Raw genomic sequence first — 15,154 nt, forward strand, 5'->3', positions numbered from 1 at the left:
CGTATTCACAAACTGTTATAGCATATTGTTTTCATAAAGAATAAACCACAACTGTAATCTTGAACTTTGTGTTTGTAATTTCTTGAAGCTGTAACATTTTATTTTGTATTCTTACAGAGAAAATATACAATACCTCTTTTGGATTTTACTTCTGCACAACTATTGACTAATATGCACACATTTCCGTCTTTACATACACATTGTTTCAGACAGCGTTCTTACCCCATAAAAAAACCTACTTTCCTGTGAGGGAACAATCAAACCTCTGCTGTAATGAATACAGACACTGCCATCTAGCGGGCAAAAGAGGGGTCGTTATTTTTCTAACAAATATGAAATTTCATCTCCTTCATCTTTAGGAAAGAAAGCTTTAAAAACAATGACAAATCACTTTCTGTCCACATTAGTGAAAAATAAAGTACAGATCTGATCATACATGTTTGTTTTTTGTTTTGTTTATTTCTTTCTTCGAGTTACAAGGGAAGCACATTTATTGATTTGTTTTTTTTGGCCATCTTAAAATCAGGGATATCTTGGATCTTCATCCTGCAAGTAGGGCTTAAAATTTTAAAATAAACACATTCAGACAAATCATAGGGGTCAAACATGTGTTGCATTAATAAAAAAAAGAAATACAGCGATGAATCCTGATGGCATCCAAAGAGCCAGGACAGTGGTTCTCTTCTTCTGTTGTTGTTGCATTTGAAAACTTTGACATCATGTTGTTCTAAGACTAACACCGACATGCAGTCTATTTGGTACGAAGGCTAATCAGGGGTGTTTTAATGAGGTCTGTTTACGATCAATTCCCCTTCAAATAACAAGAAATGACCCTTTTTATTGAAGCTGCCGTTATTCTTGTTTTCTTAACGGAAAAAACAGTCTGATCCACAACATGGTTTAAGCTTGACTAAAACCCAGATCAGAGCAGCAGCAGCATCACATTTAACAGAGACATCTTCACCGCTCGGTCGCCTACAGATGCATAAAGCTTTGCAGAAATAAATCAAGATTTCTTTTAAGTGTTTTTAGAGTTCAACACTGGAGGGGACATCAAATAATTAAACTTTTGGTCCCGTCATTTTTGGAAAAACATGCTACCAACAGCATTTAAATGGTAAATGTGATTCAACTGAAACAAAGAGCGCTACTATAACCAGATGTGATGGATACATTTACACGAGGAGGTGCAGAGGGTCAACATCTCTTTGGAGGGGTTAGTTCAGCAGATGAAGAGGATTTAACTCCACTTCTTTAACAGGAAAAGCATTTTTTGTTATTATATAAGTATTAAACCATACATCATGATAGGATTCACCACCTGCAAAGAAACTAACTATCCCTACGCATGTCTGACACCTATTATAGTTCAACACAAGCAATAGGCAAAGTTAAGTTCAACAGTAATCCCCACAGACCCCTGACAGACAGAGGTGTCTTTTTCATGCCCACAGCGATACAGCTCCACAAAGCCCAATACACTTCTGTGCCATGCCACACCACACAAAGATACTCAGAGAATGGCAAACACTTTCCTAAAACGGAGAGGAGGAGGAGGAGGAGGAGGAGGAGGAGGAGAAGGTGGGTGCTGGAAAACAGAAGATTCCGATTATGGACATTTCTCCCCGATTCCTGCTGAGTATCATCAGCGACCAGAGCAACACAGGACATCAGAGGATGAGATTCATGCACACTCTGGTGCGATCTCTCTGCAGTCCTGGAAACACCGTCTGTAGCCTTTCCACTGAAAACATGAGCACCCCGTGTCCTGCTGCTTTTGCATCCTTTGACAGCAGTGATTGTAATGATTGCAGCTCCTCATCGGTGGCGGTCGATAAAAAAAGAAAATAATAAAATGTTTTCCCAATTTTTATTTTCAGTCACCCAGCTCTGCCTTCAACAGAGACGAAGAGGGCAACAGAAAAAAGTAAAAAGATGTCAAAAATGTGTTGATGAGTGTCGTCCTGCGTCAGTTTTATAGTGAAAATCTCGGGCTGAGATCGCCAAAGGTCAGCTGAAGATAAAACAGCATTTCATTCTGATCTCCCTGAATGAAGATGAAGAGGAAGAGCGCGGAGCAGATGGTGAAGTTTTCCTAAACATGAGTTCGTTTTTCATACTGCAAAACCTCGAATAGCAATAAAAATCCTTGCGTTACTGTAAAAAAACTGTCCTGTTTGTTTAAATACGAATATAGTACTAAGTTTCTGCTCTTTAGGAAATGATAGTCTGTTGTGGGGTGGAGGATCGCTCCGCCTTCACTACAACTCCATGTCCTGAGCCTCGTCCTCGGAAAAGTCTGACATGGAGCTCTCGGAGGAGGAGTCTCCCCTGCCCTCCTCTTGCTCCTTTAGAGCCTCCTCTGTGGCGTATTTCTGGATGTACTCTGGAAGAAACAAACGGATTAAGTCCATACAAGCATCCACAGCAGCATCACATCTGTCATACACATAGGACAACCTCATGTGCTTCAGGAGGTGGAACATTACCCTCCTCCAGTCACAAATACTCCGCCTGGCAAAAATATCCAGACCTCTCGAACGTCTTGACATTTTGTCACAATACAGCCCCAAAGAAAGAAAGAAAATTATGCCAAAAAAGTCAACAAAAAAAGCTCGAAAAGTGTGGCGTGCATATGGTTTTGACTAGGCCATTCATAAGCCATGAATATGCTTTGAACTGAACTGTGCGATTGTAGCTTTAGCTGTGTGTACAGGGTCAATATACTGGAGTGAGGTGAATCTACACCTCAGTCTATAAGCTTTTGCAGCTTCTGACAGGTTATCTCCCTGTAATCTCCTGCATTCAGCTCAATCCACCTTCCCATCAACCAGCTTCCCTGTTCCCCGCTGAATAATCGTGATTCTGCCACCACCATATTTACCGTGGGATGATGTGTTCAGGGTGATGTTCAGTGTTAGTTTTCCACCACACATATCAGCTTTATGTAGGACAAACAGCTCAGTTTTATCTCATCTGAACAGAGCACCTTGCTCCACATGTTTGTCGTGTTCCCCTCAGGGCTTGTGACAAACTGCAACCAGGACCTCTTATAGCTTTCTTTTAACATTGACTTGTCAGTTTAGGTGACAGTGACGTCTTGGTAGGTTTACAGTTGTTTCATACACTTCCCACTTGGAGATGATGGATTCAATAGTGCTCTTTAAAATGTTCAAAGCTTGAGATACTGCTTTAAAAACTAAGTGCTTGAAACCTCCCCACAACTTTCTCCCTGACCTGCCTGCTGTGTTCTTTGGTCCTTATGATGATGTTTGTTCACTGATGTTCTCTGACAAATTATCCACAGAACAGCTGGATTATTACTGAGATTAAATTAAACACAGCTAGATCTTATTAATTATGTGACTTCTGAAACCAGTTGGTGGTACTGGATCTAATCTAGGGGTATCTGAATACAAATTCATGCCACACTTTTCAGATTTGCTAAAATGTTTGTAAGCCATTCATTCTTCCATTTCATTCCCAATGAAGCCTGACTTTGTGTTGGTCTATCACATAAACCCCCAATAAAATACATTGAAGTTTGTTGTTGGAGCTTTACAAAACGTAGAAAAGTTCAAGGGATATTAATACTTTTGTAAGGAACAGGAAAAGGGTTTGAAAAGTACAACAAAACAAGTCCCATAACAGTTTTTAAATCTGCCACAGCCTTTAACTTGCTGGATTTTCACAGAAACCTGTTTACAGAGAACGTGGATTCTTTAAACTGTGCACACCATCTTAGCACCTTCACTTCAATGCTCCTGAACACACCACCATTAAAAAACAGAGCGTATAAAACCCCATGAAACTAGCATTGTAAAGTTGCAGAGAGAGTCAGGTGTTGGTGTGCTACCTTTGATCTTGTGTTTGTAGTCCTCCGGCCGGTGCAGGTACATGGCGGCGGCGTCCCCGTTCAGAGGATCGATGGGGTTGGGGTAGGCGAGCAGCTGAGGGAGGAAGGACTCGAAGATGTTGGTGAGGTCTGGTGAACGAAGGGAGAAGCATGAGTGCAGTAGCAACATTAGCCACAAGGTGTCTGTCAGCTGTGAGTATTTAATACCATTTATTTTTTTACTTGTTTTAAATTTAACTGGAAAGCTCCATCAGTTATGTCCTACTCAAACACTGCACAATTTTTTACATTTTTCTGAGGCTTTTTTTAGATGGTTCTTCAAAGTGCATCTCCACAGACTTTGCAGAAATGTTTCCCTCTTTCTTTGATTTGTATGTTTTAGGAAAATGTTGGTTTTAGTTTTGCGGCCTGTTAGAAATCAGGGGAAAATTGCAGACAGGAAGCTAACAGGAGATCAGAGGACTTGCTGCACCTTTTTATAGCACAGTAGTTTCCTCACTGGCAGTTAAAAGGAAACCAAGCAGAAGGAAAAATCATCTCATGTTCAGAATTTCATTGGCGCAGTCAGCGGTTCTCAAAATGTTCAAATGAAGCAGCAGCTCAGGAGGCACCGGGCTCTCTAAGCGAACTCCAAAATATTACGCTTCTATGAGGCAGTTTGGACAGTCAATGTCCCATGTTAATAAATATAAAACCCAAACTTTGAAATACTTTTATATACCTTTTTTTTTTTTTTTTTAGGGGCATTGCAGTTAGACACAGCGGACTTAAAGTGCATCTAATGTTCTGCAGTTTATAGCAGTTTGCTGACAAACTACAGTCCCAGAATTCGCTATCTAAGATAAACATAAACAGCATTTCACCAATACCAGATCTATGTCACGTGTACTTAATACAATATCACACAAACCAGATGGTCGAAAGTGGTTCTGTGGTGGGATATTTTGGCTTTGTTATTATAAACAGAGCTTCTGGTGACTCCGCTGCAGTCTTGTCCTTGGATGAAGCACCTTAAGTCCTTGAGACGAGCCACAACCCCACACAAAAAGTCCTTAAGAAGTCCGTCATCCTCCTCAGTTAAACAAGTCATCTCTTATAGTCGACAGTTGTTCCCCAGCTGTATGTAGTTCGGCCAACTTGTCCTCCCTGCATTTCTGACTGAAAGCTGTCACCACGTCTTACACTCCCCCTGAATCCATATTTGAGATATAAACAGCAGCAAAATGCAATTTCCTCACTGTGTGGCTGTTTTGGTTACTGATAGGTCCTATAGAGAATTTATTTGCACTGTTGAAGTTGTCAAGTGCACCAACATAGTTCACTTCCAGCCAATTCAGATATCAAAATTGCTCTCAACACTGTGTTTCTCCTTTTTAATGGTTTCCATTAGGAGGCCCTCTATTTGGCCAATAATTGGATTTTAAAAAGTAATTTTTATACAAACGTTAATTAGATTGGTAAATAACATGTAAGTATTTGATATAAAATCCCTTTCTCTTGAAGTGAACCACAGTTTGAGAACCACAGGAGTATCTGGAGTGTCAACCTTCAATGCGCTCATCTGGAACCGTCTGTGTGTGCATCAAGAAGAACAGCGACCAGTTTCTTGAACACAGACTTAAATGTATGCTGTAAACACAACAAGCTAGCAAGCCCCCAGAGTCCTTGAATTTTCCCTGCACAGATAACAGATGTAAACAAACAGAAACATCTTCAGAATCTAATATTTAAATGTCCAAACCAACAGAATCATATTTTGTTTCCAATTTTCTAAGTTCTGCCTCTCTAATCTGATGTAAGGAAACATAACGAGCACAATGTAACTGATTGATGTAACGACCAACTCTCGGTTGTTGTTTTTGAACCCAACATTGAACTATTTCGCACCTGAAGCATAGCACAGAAGTGCTCAACCAGAGTAAAGTCTCTCCAGGTAGCGGTCATCATCTAACCATGTAGAGACTGTTTTCCTGTTTAAACTGTTTCACAGAGCAGCTCGGTCAACACACGCCTGTCTGACTCAAGCTACACGTTTATAATATTCAGTATTTTATCATGACTGTATGTGTTCTAAAACTGAAACACTTCTTGAAATATAATAAACTTGAGAAGTTTGTAATTAACACGCTGCCTGTGTTACTAGTAATGCTCTAGGATGTGTAAAGTGGTTTCCAGGTTAACTATTAAACAGCTGTTTCTAATATAACGCTCCTACAGGAAGAGCAGAGAGTGAATCTATATATTTTAATAAAAAACTGTACAAAACAACCTTTCTCTGTCTACTTTATAACTTAAATGCATCTGATTTCCTGATATTATAAGAAGTACCCTGTGAAGATGAATGGCTGTAAAAATTTTCAAATCTCACTAAATTCAATTGTATATGAGAAAACGTTGCAATACCTTATATTCTCATATATTTGGGTTCTGATCCAGGTTTGGGCCAGTTCATACATAATGAGGCCCAATCAACCCAAAATAACTCTAAGCAACGTCTTGCTGGTGGATTTACTTTTAAGGTCATTTAACCATGTTTCCTCGCAGCAGACTATATTGAGGTAATAAAAATTATTTTAAAAAGGTATGAAACATTGTCCTAGAGGGTACGAATTGACACATGGATGTATGAAACATCCAAAGGTGGACAGCACCACTTTGGGTCAGACGTTTTATTTTGTCTTTTTGTGGCGATAGTGACTTTTATGGTTTTTCAAAGTAGGCAGACAGGAAGTGAGGTGAAGAGGGAGAAAACATGCGGCAGTTAGAGGATGAAGGCGTCGAGGACTTCTGTACTACCTCTACGCTACATGCTGCGCTCGCGCCAGACGTTTTTGACCAACACTGCAAAGATACCAGATAGCAAATGGATAAACGTGTCTTACCAACATGTAAAGCTCGACTGCGGAGGTCCAGTTTCGGGGGTTCTATGTGGATTTTTTAAAGATCTTTGGTTGATGTCATGTTGACCTACCATAGAGAGCTGTCCATGTCTGGTTGATGACATCTAAACACACGGTTCCTGACCTGAGGAACAGACATAAAACAGGAGTGTAAATGGCAAAAAACTGAAGTGACTGATTTTATGCTCAGTTAACATGTTTTTCATGCTGACTCTCAAAACAAGCAGCAGGAAGTTCAACTTACGCTTCATCGATGTTGGGATGAAAGATTTTGTTCATGAATCCTGAAAAAAAAATCTGATTTTATTATTGTCCTTTACATTAAGTTTTCCTCTTCATTTGTCCTCACCATGACACCGTATTATGATTATAAATGAGGAAGATGGACAAGAAGAACTGTCAGGCATATTTCAGATTCAACTTGTTGCTAAAACAACATTTTACAAAGCTAAAACTGTTATCTGTGTTATCTATAAGAATCATTTCAAATATTTATACCTATTGATGGTGATTTGAAAGGGTATTTATCTGGTAGATCCACCCGAACCTTCCACACACCTCCTTCATATGGCGCTAAAACAAAATAAAAACAAATAAGCATTAATTATAACATATTGCCTTGCAAAAGAATTCACACCCCCTGAACTTATTCACATTTTGCTGCGTTCAGATCAGAAACTTTTTTTTGCAAAGGAATAGTTTAGATCAAAACAATGTTCATGTGTTAGAATGGCCTAGTCAAAGTGCAGAGTTTTTATTTTATTGGTCTATCACATAAAATACATAGAAATTTGAGGTTGTAATGTAACAAAATGTGAAAAAGTTCAAGTGGGGTGGTGGGAAGTCCAAACATTTCTGAAATGTTTCCAAGCATTCTAGGCTGCATGTGAATTTAACTTTCAATAAATATTTAACTTTTTTGGATCATTAGTTTTAATAATGTATTCTGGTAAAATATTTTTTAATGCTGCTGAAGAGAAATGTCAAAGGCTCTTACTTCCAGGTGGTCCGTGGAATTTGACCACAAACTCATTCAATCCACTCAGGATAGTGACCTCATGTTTACTCTCAATGCTGATAGTTGGTTAAAGGAAAACATGCCTCCAACATCCTAAAAAGCATTTTTTTTTTTAAAACCATAGAAAAAAAAGCTAAAACCCCTTGAAATCTGTTTTAGAACAGATTCCTTTTCAACCTTTCAATGACCCAGACAGGGCAGAGGTCAAACTCCGGGTCAATCAGCCACAACAATGCAATAAATAATTCAGAGGTCTCTGTCAGATAAACTTAACCGTTAAACATAAACCCCAACAATAAAACAATCTCATGGGGTCAGCGGTAAACACTAAAAACTCATTTTCAACTGCACAGTAAAACCAAAAACTCAATCATGAGTCATTTTACTCAGAGAAAACACTGAACCTTCTTGCTGGTTAATAGTCACAGGATGTGGTGATAGCAAAAAACAGAGTGAGTCAGCTGTCAAACAACACAGAGAGGTGGAGTTTATTTGATCTCAACGGCTGCTCGGGTTTGACACTAAAGTAAGCCTTACACCACCTTTCATCATTCTGTCAGGAAACTTTGAGTCATTTATATTCCAACAGTCTAATCACATAGTAGCTACCGTCGTTCAACTGCTGGAGCACAAATGACTCAAAGCAGCCTGACTTTATATAAGCATAAAAACAGAGGTTTGAAAACTTTTGCCACTCAGAAAATGGCAGCAAACCAGAGGCAGAAAGACTTTAAATGTGATCTGAGCCAAAGGATCCTATAAATAAAACCTGTTAGGGATGTACAACTTGTACTCTTCCCCCCCCCCCCTGAGGGTTACCCATAGAAACTCCAGCAAGGCTCTTTCAGTCTGATGTGAATACACGAGAGAAAACCTGTTCGGTCAAAAGCTTACACTGCACTTTAATTCAGTGGTAAAAACACTTTTATACAAAGATCTGATGTTTTTCTAACAATGTCTGTTTCCCCAATTATCCCATTTAAAAATAAAAATAAGAATGTTATCAAATAGGTAGGTCTACACTATGCCTTCTTGTGTGTTTTTGAAGTGTGGGGATGATGATGTCTGAAATCCATCTATTACTAAGAGAGAAATTCCTCTTCAGCTAATAATTTATTTTTGAATTAGCATTTTAGTGTTTCGTTTGAGCTGATGGTTAAATTTTACTATTATTATTTTTATGCATTTCTTGTTTTTTTACTGTATTTTCATTACCTCAGATCCCTTATTTTCCTATTAAGAATGTTGAATACACTTGTACATAAATGGTAATGTACAAATAAACTTGCCTTGCCTGCAAAATGGGGCCTAACTAAAGTAAAGTTTGCAGAAAAACACAAATGATCCTCTCTGTATATGTTACCCTTTCAAGATCTTTATAACCACTAACTTAAAATAAAACTAACCAATGAAAACAAAACACATAGACCTGTCTTGCTGTGCCATGCAAAACAGATTCTGAATGTTGTTTTCTAGGGATGTAAGCAGCAGCGGCTTCTTTGATAGACTATTTTTAAGTCCAAAAGAAAAGACAAAATCCTCCTAATTTATGCATCAAGTGTACGTCCAAAGCCCTTTTCTGATTTTTACCGAACTCAAAACAAAGTGCATCAAAGTATACAGACAACAAATGGTAGGAAATCAAATGTTTGATGTGTTTAATGAATATGAAAAATGATTTATATTTCAGTATTCAACCTGTGGATCACCTATCAGAGTCAATAGAGGGAAAACTGGCCAGTTCCGATCTCTGGGGGATTACATGCAGCATCTCTAATTGTGGCAACATAAAAATGTTGAAATCTCATGTATAATTTAACTTATTTGAATGCTATTTTTCAGATGGCCACATTTCATTGTAGTAAACTATGAGTGGGTTCAAGAAAATCATCTTATCAGATGTCTAAGCAGGTACAAAATGTCCCAACGGCGGGTAGAAATCAACTGAAGCACAATTAACACCATGCATTGACGATATTAGTTACAATAAATCCACATCTTCCTCGCTCCATTTGTCCTTATGTGTGTTTCCAGCACTCTATGTGACCTTTAGCTTCTTGGACAGTCATTCGTGTCAGGTGTGAACATCTACTACAGCAAGACACCATCCAGCAGGCTGAACATCATTGTCGTAGAACTTAGACGAGTTTAGTAAACCATTATTGGACTCCAAACAGTCCTCTGTGATTTTACCAGTGCGACAATACAGTCATATTCAATAAATTAGAATATGTGATCCAATGAGGACTGTTTGCCAGATTAAGTGTATTTTTTTTTATTTTATATAATTATAATTTTTAAGCCGGTATAAAACATACCTTTCAAAAAGCCCACTTTTCTGTATTTTTTTTTTTTTTATTGGTCTGATGTAATATTCTAATCTCAAATGTTTTCATTAGGCTGCAAGCAGAAAAATCCTCATAATTAACAGAAATAAAGGCTTGAAAACATCGGTTTGTGTGCAGTTAATCTATATAATGCGTTTCGTTTTCTGTGCTAAGTTACTGAAATAAATTAACTTTTCAACAATATTCTAATTGGGTCTGTATATTCATGATATGTTGTACGCCACTGCTCAATGCAAATTGTCTCATCCAAAACTGCAAAAATAGCATTAAAAATAAAAACTCAGACCATTAACTCTGTTAATTATGTACAAAAAAGGACGGAATTTTTCAGCTTCATTTGTAAACCAACTAATTTTTGTTAATATACCAGTTTGGTCAGCTGCTAGTGTGAAAACGGCTCGTTAAGCCCACTCATCCTGCTGAGTGTGCCCGGTCCCGTCCTGTCCCTGCCCTGGACGGATGCCCCCAGCCCCCAACCCCCACATGATGCGCCCCTACAGCACGCTTGTTGTTCCCCATCAGCTGTGCGCTGAAGGCCCGCCCTCTACCGGGTTCCGGATGGTAACAAGCCGGCCAGTCAGGGAGCAGCATGAAGCTGCAGGACAAAAACAAAACAATTCAGAACACGCTTTCACTAAAGATTTAATGGAGAAAAATATTACTTCAGCTGATCGCCCAGAATAACTCTTCACATAAAGCAATGTACGGAACAGCTTTTAGCTACTTACTAAACGTGATTATTAAAGCTACAAAGGGATGAATAAAACTATATTTATAAAAAATACTCAAACCTGTTTTTTACGGACTGTTATACTCAGTTAAAATACATTTTTGTTTGAAGATTTTTACTTCTATATTCACTTATTTATTTCAGTTAAACCCGCCAACGGCCACTTATTTATTAGCAATAATTTCTGCAGTGTTTTTAATCAAAAGGATTCATATAAATTCAACCAGTTTTGGTTTTAACAAGACATAAATTGCCAAAGCGCTGATAATTTCTTCTTTAAAGTCAACAAAGTCCCTGCAGCTGCGTAAAGATTCGATCAAAAATCGACTCTTCATCGAGTTTTGATTGTTCTCTTCTCATCGTAGCACGCTATTTAGCTAACTGCTGCGGTGTAAACGATAAAAACCATCATTTACACACCCGTGTCTTTCCAAATAAGTGTCTCTAAAATGTAGAAAATATCTCGCTCGTACTTTTTAGCCTGTTGTCAGTGAGTGGGAGCAAAAAATGTTTGCTAAAATGTTGACTCGACGCTTTAAAGCTGAGGCTAACCATATTCAAAGCTAACAAGGACGCTGAAGTTGGCATGAGATTCGCAGCAACACAGTTTCACCGTTTTTAGGGAACCTGATCTACTTTTTGATAAGATCTGGTTCAAAATCTAAATAATTTACGACGGTTAAATCCGGCCAGGATAATTTTACACTGCCTACAGATTCTATAAAAAGGTCCGTTTATGATTTGCGGAGTATAATGGTATCTGTAAAAACTCAAATAAGGGCAATTTAAGTGCATTTTTGGCATGAACAGCACCTCCAATGGGTCCTGCTTTAAAGCTGCAGTTCTTAAACAAGTCAAACATAGACTGAAATAGTATACACTATCACAATATTTTTAAAAATAGCTTATGATTTGCTTTTTGCCATTAACCCAACCTACATTGTGGTGATGCTTACAAACCGCTGTTCTAGATCAAGGTGGCCAATTCCAGTCCTCAAGAACTACTATCCTGCATGTTTTAGGCCCTGATTACACAGCGTTTCTTGGTGTTCCAGAGTGTAACATTTTGAAAATGTTCTGGTATCATTTTTCATGTAGACCAGAAAAATCCAAATCTCCCAGTATGGGGAAACCCTGGCACATGCGCAGCAAGACTCCAGTCAGTAGAAACTGGTCGGTATCTATTATGCCGATTGGTTTAAAACCCACAGAAGACGATATCAAAAGTAACAATGGCGGATTGCAGAGTACTGTTTGTGCTTCTGAGTTTTGAATAGAACGACCGTTCTCCAATGAAGTGCTCGTTTTCTATCCCAATTGTTTTTAAGGAGGGAGTTTTTGCACGCATGTGCATGTTGTTGAATTTTAAAAGGACACACCGCTCAATAGTGGCTTGGCTTTTCAATAATGAGCTTTTCAATAATTTATTTTTTTTATTAGTGTCGTAATTAAAACTTTATCATGCAGATGTGTTAACAAAAACAGAAAAACAATCCCGCTTGCAGTGGATCATTGTTGTGTGAATCAAATGATTGAATAGCCTCATCAACACACCCTTCAGCTCTGCACAGGCCTGGCAACGAGACATTCATTTCATTCAGGTGTGATGGAGAAAGGATGCATCTAAATGTTCCTGGACAGAAGCTCTGGAGGACTGGACTTGGGCACGCCTTTTCTAGATTGTCCATCTATTCTTTAAAACACAGTTTGCGATTTGTGAAACCTTTATTCAATTAGAGAAAATAGGCTGTTTTGGCGTTTTAATTTTTTTTGGTGGTTTTTTTTTTTTTTTTTTAGATGGGGTTTCTGCTTAAAAAAAAAAAAAAAATCACAAATCTTAAGCCAGACCTGGACTGAAATTTTCAACACTACCTACATATACTGTAAAGCACATATTGTGCTATGCAAATCCTTTATTCCTTTTACGAATAAAGTACAAAGTACGAAGTTTCAGAAATCCCAAACTTTGTTATACAGAATCTGTAATGAATGTAGAAACATTAAGTCTATCTTTAGTTGTTCTAAATCATTTTGATTTTGAACCAGAGCTGATTAAAGTTAATCCATGTTCGCTAAAAACAGTGAAATAGTCCTTTTACTGAAGTGCCGAATCAGGAGCTGCGAATCGGATGCCAACTTCAGCGTCGTAAGCTAACAGAGTTAACAGCCATGGTTGTATTGCGACAGTTTCCGTTGCCAATTCATGGTGGAAACAAGACAGGACGACTACAGCTAACATATCAACAACGTATATGGCATTGTTTTAACAAACATCGCCCAAAATGAACAGCTTATTCGCCTTCTGTGGTAATTAGCTAATGTTAGACACAGAACCTTGCCATGAACGTCAAAGTAAAACAGTTAAAACAGAACCCATAGCTGCCATCCCGAGTAAAAAGGTGTAAATAATCACCACCAAACAGCTGACAATTGTAGCTAAGAGACGTGTTGGCTTCATTTGACCATATTCGGTTGAAAAGGATACAGTTTCACCACGTCGGTGTCCATTCGCCTCTTGCCCGGACTTGGAGACGACATTTTTGTGTACCTCAAAAGAAGAGATCTAAAAATACTACTGCGGCTCTGAGACTACCCTAACCTTTCAGCTTCACAGCAACTACAAGGCCACCGGACTGTTATCAGCAGCCTGCCCGCAGCGTCCATAAACAGGATCCTAGCTGCAACATCGCCTACTTTTTCCTTTTTCCTCCTCCCTGGCCAGCTCTACCTAGTTGTGTCCTGTCCTGAAGACTCTGCCAGCGACATCAACCTCCAGCGGCCAAACCGACCAGAGGAGGGGCTCAGGCACAGAAATACACCCAGGAAGCACAGACACACTTTCAGCAAACTGCCTATGAACCACAATAACAACGCTGCTGGCTTTTCTGCAGGGACTGGACACGACACTAAAGGTTTAAAAGTCAACTTTAATTTGTTTGTTGAAAAGTGGCTCAAGCCGATGATCAAACACAGAGTTCGTGCTGTTCTACCAGTTCTAGATCTGTGCTCACACTGCCTCATTGGGAGCTGTGAGTAAGAGCTGTGAATAAGCACATTACTTGCGTCACGTGAACGGCATGAATCATAAACGTAATTAGGTAATGAATAATTCAGGTGCTGACAGGTGCATCTTAATAAATTAGAATATCATCGAAAAGTTTGTTTATTTCAGAAATTCATTTAAAAAGGTGAAATAATTTAGGTCCCTAACACACAGAGTGACATGTTTTGCTTGTAGTGTGTATTGCCTAAAGGTAATGAAAACTGAAAGATTCTCGGAAACTTTGAAAATCACCTAAGACTAATAAATACGCTTTAAAAAACAGAAATGTCTGGGTAAGGTCTCCACATTCATAGGGTGGATCGCCAACTCGATAGTTGTCCACAGGACAGACTGTCATCAACACCATCCCACATGGGGGGTAAGCCACAAAGGTCGTTGCTAAAGAAGTTGGCTGTTTCTCGGAGTGCCATATCCACAAACATTAATGGAAAGTTCAGTGGAAGAAAAAAAGGTGGTGCGAAGAAATGTTTAAAAGCAACTTTCATTTCGAAATCAAAGTCCCTGACACTGGAAAAAGAGTAAATTGACTCAGAATCCTGGTTGAATGAGGTCTAACGTGTTTTGTCAAGTCCAGAGTCAGTGCAGCAGTCTACCTGGAAATTTTAAAGCACTTTATGCTTCCTTCTGCTGAAAAGCTTAATGAAGACATTGATTTAATTTTCCAGCAGCACCTTCTCACATTGCCAAAAGTACAAATAACTGCTTTAATGACCATATCAGTGTGTTAAATGCCTGACATAAACTCCTTTTTAATATAATTACTAATAAAGAAATTATTCATTGTTTTTGTAATTTATTGAAATGCACCTTTAGCTAGTATTGAGGTTTAGAAAACATTCTTGTAATCCAGTACAGGAGTGCAGCGGTAAGACCCAGTGAGGTATTTATTAACTTTATGATAGTTTTGAGTTTTACTACATTTTAAGATGTAAAGGCAAACATAATTTCTTTTTTTCTTTCTGTTTCTTGATTCTTTTAAGCTCAAAGAAAGCGCATGCTGTGGATTTATGTATTTTTTTGCCTGAAAATTTTAATGCTCTTAATATTGAGATGTTTAAAGAATAGAAAAAAAATCAGATTTTCCAGTGTTTGACCTGTCAATCACTGCAGTCAAGGTGAAATTAACCAATTACGATCTTTAACCAATTAATTGCTACATCAAATACATACTTATAAATATATGATTTTTGCTTTTGTTAGGTTACAGGATGATTTATTGAAAAGGTATTCCTGAATTG

The 15,154-nt window shown here is 38.3% G+C and overlaps 1 protein-coding gene across 1 annotated transcript; it reads right to left on the bottom strand.

Annotated features, from left to right (window-relative positions):
• Nucleotides 1-439: 439 nt before the first annotated feature.
• LOC124856816 (ubiquitin-conjugating enzyme E2 H-like) lies at nt 440-13,679 on the bottom strand. Its single transcript, XM_047347684.1, has 6 exons — nt 13,338-13,679; nt 7,754-7,830; nt 7,255-7,329; nt 7,001-7,040; nt 6,828-6,880; nt 440-3,985 (listed from the first exon to the last, which is right to left on the bottom strand). Exons 1-6 carry the CDS (start codon nt 13,388-13,390, stop codon nt 3,780-3,782), a joined length of 504 nt encoding a protein of 167 aa, XP_047203640.1. The 5' UTR covers nt 13,391-13,679; the 3' UTR covers nt 440-3,779.
• Nucleotides 13,680-15,154: the final 1,475 nt, after the last annotated feature.

This window comes from Girardinichthys multiradiatus, chromosome 2 (genome assembly GCF_021462225.1).
Source record: "Girardinichthys multiradiatus isolate DD_20200921_A chromosome 2, DD_fGirMul_XY1, whole genome shotgun sequence".
In the NCBI taxonomy this organism is placed as follows: domain Eukaryota; kingdom Metazoa; phylum Chordata; class Actinopteri; order Cyprinodontiformes; family Goodeidae; genus Girardinichthys; species Girardinichthys multiradiatus.